Source organism: Dama dama, chromosome 32, assembly GCF_033118175.1.
Source record: "Dama dama isolate Ldn47 chromosome 32, ASM3311817v1, whole genome shotgun sequence".
Lineage (NCBI taxonomy): Eukaryota > Metazoa > Chordata > Mammalia > Artiodactyla > Cervidae > Dama > Dama dama.
The window spans coordinates 11,867,821-11,875,359 of NC_083712.1; the positions used below are offsets into that span (position 1 = coordinate 11,867,821).

Genomic DNA, 7,539 nt, shown 5'->3' on the forward strand with positions numbered 1-7,539 from the left:
AACAGTTTTGACACATGAGTTTGACTCACACACACAAAAAACAGAATCAGGTCCTGGAGAACAATGATTATTCACAGATGAAATTGCATGTGCAAGGAAGCAGGAGGATAGTTTGACAGCTGTAAGATTCCCAGCCCAAGTGGGGTACAGTCTGACCCACTGGGCATGTGAAGAAAAGAAGAGGGAAGCCTGAAAAAGACATGCATCTTCATATTTCAGGAAAGAGTCTCAGAGCAGTAGTGTGCTTGCCTCGTTTAGCCTTCAAGACGCACAGAAGAATTTCTGAGGAGTCCTCTAAGCATCAGTACGTATGGGTGTATCTTCACCTTGTCCTCGGCACCCTGCTGCCTGTCGTTGGGCCAGTTCTGTCCCTGTTCCTTCTCCTCCGTTCTTTGCAAGGCTGTATCAAGACCCCAGCTCTTATAGGAACCCCCCTCCCACATCTGCATGACCCTCAATGTCTCTGACAGTTTGTATAATCACTCATCAAAGTCAAGTTGCTTCAGTTTTCATTTTGTTTTGAAGAGTGCAAGTTTCGTGAGGGGCACCCGTCATTCAGAGTCTCCTTTGTTAAAGAGTGTAGGTAAACACCGGGTGCTTGTCAACTCCAGGGACACTGAACGGAGTGATTTGGGTGGGCGCCTGCCCTAACTCTTCAACTGAGCAGAAGGATAACCATAATCCTACTGACAGTCTAGACATCCCAAGTCTCTTCTCTGGCCCCAGGGGCTTCATTGCTAAGTATGGTAACTGACTAGAAACACACATTCACCTGGGCTTCCCAGGGGCCGCTAGTGGTAAAGAACCCACTTGCCAATGCAGGAGATGTAAGAGATGTGGGTTCCATCACTGTGTTGGGAAGATCCCCTGGAGAAGGACATGGCAACCCACTTCAGCATTCTTGCCTGCAGCATCCCAAGGACAGAGGAGTCTGGCAGGCTCCTGGGAAGGAGTTCATGGGGCTGCAAAGAGTTAGACATGACTGAAGTGACTGAGCACACATGCATACATTTCCCTCCAATGACAGCAACTCCTCCCAGATGCTTAAATGTATAAACATGATTTAATAAACATAATAAACATAATTCTACCTAATACTGAGATGATTTTTCTCACTTGAATTTCCCTTGATATTATCTACAATTTTTTTTAAGTATAAGGATTTACATTGTGAAAATGTCATATTGTTTCCATTTAAAACAGTGCATGCATGTCGAGCAGGTAGTCCACAGATGCCCTGCAACCTCATTTCTAGAGCCATAAACAAAGGAAAACTCTAATGGCTGGATTTAAGTTGTTCACAATAATCATATTTTGTAAAGAAAGGAGAACAAGAATGAGATAGAACAAGGAAGGCAAGATTGATGCTGGATAAATTTACATTTCCAGTGCAGGAAGGGAAGTATCTGCTCCATTTTGTTAATTTCTTGTAAAAATGTGACCCTTCTTATGTTGTCAGGGTTCCTCCTCTATTATGTATGAAGTGTCAATCACACCCTCAAGTCTTAACTATCCACAGCTGTATTCACATCAAAGTACATCACTTTCCTAACCACACACAAAAAAGTCTGAAATAGAAGACAGAAGCTATTGACAGCCTTTGAACACAGTCTGTGGTTCATTCTTTGAAAGAAAAGTGAATATTCTTAAGCCCAGGAGAACCCATATTCCTCAGAAGGAGCTGTGTTTAACTTTCTGTATCTCTGAAGATTATCCATCTGCGTAAAAGTCAAAGGTCTCTAATGTTGATTTTCTATTTACCGATAGAAAAAGGAGGTGAAAATTCACTCAGAGAGTTCTGGGGTTTTAAGAACCAGAAGCAGGTCAAGGGTGCAGAATTTTATACGAACAGGAATAGTGAGAGACCACCCCATATTTTGCATGCTATAAACTTCATGTTGACAATTATTCACTTTTAAAAGACTAATAAAGGCATTTTCTATTAACAACAAGAGGAAACATAAGGAAGTTTCTGTGAAGAAAGGCATAGAGATTCACCAGGCATCTGGAAAAGAACTGCTTAGAATTCACAATTAATTTCAAAGGTTTTTAATTCATTAGAGAACACTTCCTGAATAATTCCAATTTTAATCTAACACTTAGCTCCTTCTTCTACAACACTAACCTTATCAGAGTATACTAAAGAGTAAAAAGAAAAAATGTAAAATAATTTATCTTACAATATTTTTATATGAAAGACTACAATAATCCCTTGAAGTCATTCCATAATATAAACACTACAGACAAGGAACTTGAATCTCAGCTTACTTGTAAAATCATTTAAAAAAAGGATTAAACAGCATAGAATGATGAACTCTGATAATGAAGACACTAAAGATAAAGAAGAAATCTTCTGAAATAATTGCACAGTTTCATTACATAGCATATTATGTAGTTTCAAAATGAAATCAGGGTGGGCTAATTAGCCTGTGAACACTCTGTGAAGAGGTTATTAGGTTTTGAGGCCTCTAACTGAAAGGGTAGTTGAGATAGATATGTAGATAGATAGATACACAGACAGATAGATCTCTGACACCACTCAGAACTACTATTGAGAATCACTTGTGGGGAGAAGCCTTGAAAGTTGCATTTAAAGAAGACCTCAAGTGATCATTATGCATACACATTTTGCAAAAGATTACTCAAAAACTCAACATCAAGACCACAATGCCAACATCTTCAACAACAAAAGGAACCTGTTTAGTACCCAAAACATACACTGGAGAAATGCTTGATGTCCTCAAAAGCTGCTCTGCTTTCTTTGAGATTCACATGGCTTAAAGTTATCTGGATAATTCCATAATTATCCATTATGATGATAAATCCCAGATAATAAATCCATTACCTTGGATTTGCATTTACAATATCAACATGTTATATGAGGTTTCTTGAATCTTACCAAGGTGCAGGGCCTCCAAAAATAAATACAACCCCCAAAATAACTGAATAAAGGTGCTTAGAATCACGCTAATGTTTTATGCCTTTTAAGTCTCAGGTTGCAACAATATCCTAAAAGTGATTCACTGGTGAAAACCTGGAAAGTAATACCAGCTTGATTCTTTCATGCCTCTGTTTCCCTTATCTCATGGTAGTAACAAGGATAATTTTTAAATTACAAAGCATTATTCATCACATCTGGCTTTACAGACAATGGGGGCAAAATCACATTAAGATTATATGTATTAAGATGGAAGCATCTCTTTTATTCTACTTATATTTGGAGAGAATGACAACAGTGAAATATCCCTTTTATAGCTTTCCCAAAGCTAAAACTAGTGCAGGATAAAGCAGGAGGATTTCAACCAGTAAACTGCAAAATGCACCAGAAGCATTAAAGATAAAGTAGTTATTTTTAATACTTGTCCATGCCTGCATGTTTTTTTTTCATTCATCAAAGAAGTTTTAGCAAGAGACACATGTGGTAAGAGATACATAGTGGGTCAAAATCACAGTGATTCTAAATCAAGTTAATTTGTTGAAGTATTATTCCTAAGTAGAACGCTTCCCACATATGCAGGAGGTTTTGTTCAATGGGATGGGTGACATCTCCTCCATCTGGAACAAAGGTGTCCAAGAAAAGCCTACAGCCTCCCTACAGTGCCGAGGGCCCTTTCTTTCCCCCAAACTAGGGCATGGTAGAAGTGGTTTAAGGAAATTGCAGCTAAATTCAAAAATGTTAAAAAAAAAAAAAGGAAAAGAAAAAATGTGTTTCAAAGAGGTTGATGTGGGGGGAGGGGAGAGTATACACTGAACATTATTTCCATAAAGCTGTTACAATCGGTCAGTTTTAACCAGTTCAGTGAAACAATTTTCTCCTATTCTTTTTTTCTACAATGGGGATTTTAATTCTGGTATTTATCCACTTGGGTCTAAATTCCACCCTACATATAGACAGATTAATTTTGTCAAAGAACATTTAAGATCATCTTAACATCACCGTAGAAGAGACTTATTTCCTTGCACTTAGGCAAATACCTAAATACGATTATCTGATTTTCATACTCAGAGGTTGTTCTCTAAGCCCAGTGGCTGTGCAAGCTGAAGGCAAGATCAAGGGGTTGCTTTCTTTCAGGACCAATTATTTCAGGACCACGAATTTTTTTTCTGTGCCCCAGATGGCAAATCCAAGCCAATTCTCTTATTACAAACATTAGCTTTTTCTGGTTTCCATAGTGGCCTGACTGCACAATGGGCTGGTTTGATTCTATCAGTTACCACCACTGGTCCAGAAACCCAGCTTCCTATTCCAGTAGCACCGGCGCCCAGGCAACCCACGGATGCAAATGCTATAGGCTGCGGAGTACCTATCCCTTTAACTCAGATGTCTTCTTCTGATGTGTTAGCTAAACAAATACAACTAAAAGACAATATAGCTTTGTCATCTACTCTGCAAGAAGTCCTGAAGCAAGTTCTTAATTCTAGAGAGAGATGAACCTCGCCAGAGACATATAAAAGGCTAAAGGGAATGTGCAGTTTAAGTTACATATATGCAAGTTCTGGTGGCTTATTTTCACTATGAGCTCAGCAGAAAACTTACCAGAGGCCCATTTAGAATTCAGTAGAGCACAGAGTACTTAATATGCCATTTGCATTTTGACAGCTTAGAAATGTCTACACTGGATTTGCTGTTTCGTCTGCAATGAGTGCTAACTGGACACCAGAGCCTTTGTTTATCTATTTCTTAAAGGAAGCAGAACCATTTTCTTGACATTTTCAAAGCCCTATCGGTATTTGCTTCAGACAGTCAACTGGAGACTGAGGAAGCCTTGCCCCCAGGAGGAGCTGTTTGTGCCTGGAGGAACTTCCACTGCATTCCTGGCTCTCTGCCCATCAAGCAAGACTGGCCAGCTGAAAGCCAGAATCAAAACAGTGACCCCTGTCGTCTCCAGGCCTGTGTTCGTGCAGATTCTGACACCTGAGGGAATTCTACCATCAGTTACTACCTGCTACTGCTCCTTGGAACTTGTTTAATGAGACCTCACTGTCCTACGAGTTCAAGTTTATAAAATGTGTCATTTAGGAAGAAGGCGCCCCCTCTGCTTACCTTCTTAAGGACTTAAAAATCCCCAGAGAAGAATTATATAGGTGCTCCAGAAGCACTAGAGCTATGGGCTGAAGAGTTATCAATTGGAGGAAAAAAAAAATCCCCTTGACAACTCAATAAAAAATAAATGTGATTTGCTAAGCAAATCACGGATGTAGAAATACTAACTTCCTCTTAGATGGCCTGCCTTTTTAGTGTATGCTGGATCAGGGTTTGTCCCTGGAAGCCTCTTATTCACAGAATTTCCTGTGTTCCCCAGGAGACAGTGCATACAGACACATCCCTGCAGTTGCCTAGCCATGAGGATCCCAGCCAACAAATGAAAGGTCTTCGCATCTATCCTGGTGATGATAGAGGCAACTCATAGAAGTATGAAGGTCTGGGAAACCTTGTCCGTCTGTCTCTCTCTCTTTCCCTCCCTCTCTCCCTCCCTTCCTCTTCTTGTAGAGGTTTTTGTGGAAATTTGGCAAGGATCGCTTAAATCTTTGCTGCAAGTGTCCGTGAATTTCAGAATCACAGATTCTGAGAAACATCACCTTTCTCTCCCAGGCTTCCCATGGTGAGACCCAGAGAGCTAAGTATGTAACTCTTTTTAGGACCTTTCTGAATAATGCCTGCAAATAGCTGCATTCTCCTTGCTGCACAAACTGGCAAGACGCAACGGAGAAGCAAACTTTCTCCAAACAGCCCCGTAGATCAGCCCCGGATAAAGAGCGCAATCTGTGTTCACGGAATGAATTATTCCACCTACTTATTAGATGAAGATGGGAGAGGCTTTCAAGCTTTCTTCCCTTTCCTGGGGTCCCTGCAATTGCGGGGCTTTTAAGGAGGTATGCACACATGAGACCCAACCTTCACAATCGCGTTAATAATCCAAAGGAAAAAAAGAGTATCACAGGGGATTCCCGGTCCCTTCAGCCTCCACAATCAACTCCAGCCGTTGACCGCGGTACAGAAGGTACCGCGTCCTAAAGACCGCAACCGCGGCCGCCTCCAGCCTCTCACGACTCGCAAACAGGTCACGAATCCCGCCCCACAAATCAGAACTGCCCGCCCGCCTTCGCCGCCGCGGGAGCAGCCCCCTGGGCGCGCGCGGCGCTGCCCCCGCATCCCTGGCGACTCCTCGGGGAAGCCCGCCTGCGCTCCGGGGCCCGGGCGCCCCCGGCAGAGGTCCGACCTGGGCCCCCCGGGCGCCCTCTCCGAGGGGACTGCGCCCCCGCCCCAGCCACCCGGGCACACAGGGCCGCGCCAGCGCTGGCGTCACAACCTCCCGCCCGCATCGCGCTTCCACTCGACCCGGCGGCGCAGAGGGGACGCGGCCCCGGCCCCCGCGGGGACGACGGGGAGCCGCGCGCACCGTCTGCTGCCTCCATCAGGCGGAAGCGCAGTGAGACCGGCCGCCCGGCCCCTCCACGCGCAATCACACACACACACACACGCACACACACTCGCACCGCGCACGCCAGGGGCCTGGGACCCTGTATTCCACTTCTTGGCTTCTACAGGCGGGACTTGGGACCCCCAGGACACAAGAGGCGCTGTGCTCCCTGCGGCGGCCCCTCCAGGGCGCCCAGGACTTCGCGCCCCGAGCCGGGCGGACCAGGATCCGCCGGAGCAGCCCCGGCCCCCGCCCGCGCCCAGCAGCTCGGCCCACCCGCGCGGGGGCGGCATCCGCCCGGCGCACACGTGTGCGGATTATTAAGCAGCCGGGGCAGGGCGGCCGGCGTCTCGGCGCAGCAACCCCTGCTAATTGCGGGGGAAGGGCGCGCGGAGCGCGCGGAACCGCGGGGAAGCGAGAGTGCGCTCGGAGGCTGAGCTGCCTGGGGAGGCCCCGCTGCGCTCGGAGCGCGGGGGTGAGGGGCGGGAAGTTGTGCAGAGTTGCGTAGCAGGTGTTTCCTCTTCGCGCAGGGGCTTAGTGGGCAAAGCCGGGTCCTGCCCGGACCCTGGACCCATAGGTGCACACCTTCCGGGGCCAGTCCGGTTTGCCCTCGTCTGTTCTGGCTTCGCGCTCGGTCCCCAGCCAGCCCAGCGCGCCCGATGGCCGCAGCTCGCCCACCTCGGCCAGCCTGTCCTCCCTGGAGGCCCCACCTGAGGCTCCCTAGGTGGGTCGGCTGGACCCAGCCGGGCAGGGGGGCAGGTCGGTGTCTTTAGGAAGCTCCCCAATCCCCAACAAGCCTGACTCCAGCAATTAAGCGAGCGTTTGCGCTCCCTGGGACCCCGGGGCTCATTCCCACGGACACCCTTCTGAAACATCCCGGTGCTAGGGCGGCGGAGCTGGTGCCGAGCGGTGGGCTCTTAAGAAGCCCCGGGCGCGGGCGGAAGGGAGGCACGGCGCGGGGACGCCAATCTGCCGTCTCTCCCCAGGCCGGGCCCATCTGGAGTTCCCTGCGGAACCAGAGAGGGTCCTCCTTCGCCTTGTCAATCAGCCCTGAATCTGGAACGCTGAAGGAATAGAAAATGGGCGGAAAAGAAGATGGAAGCATCTAGAGGAAAGG

At 46.7% G+C, this 7,539-nt stretch overlaps 1 protein-coding gene across 1 annotated transcript in view; it reads left to right on the top strand.

Moving 5' to 3' along the window:
• LOC133050384 (basic proline-rich protein-like) overlaps window positions 1-6,746 on the top strand; it is a 64,803-nt gene extending 58,057 nt beyond the window's left edge. The window contains exon 2 of the mRNA XM_061134534.1: window positions 5,963-6,746. Within this exon, the coding sequence (XP_060990517.1) occupies window positions 5,963-6,746 (784 nt within the window). The remainder of the gene's footprint in view (window positions 1-5,962) is intronic.
• Window positions 6,747-7,539: the final 793 nt, after the last annotated feature.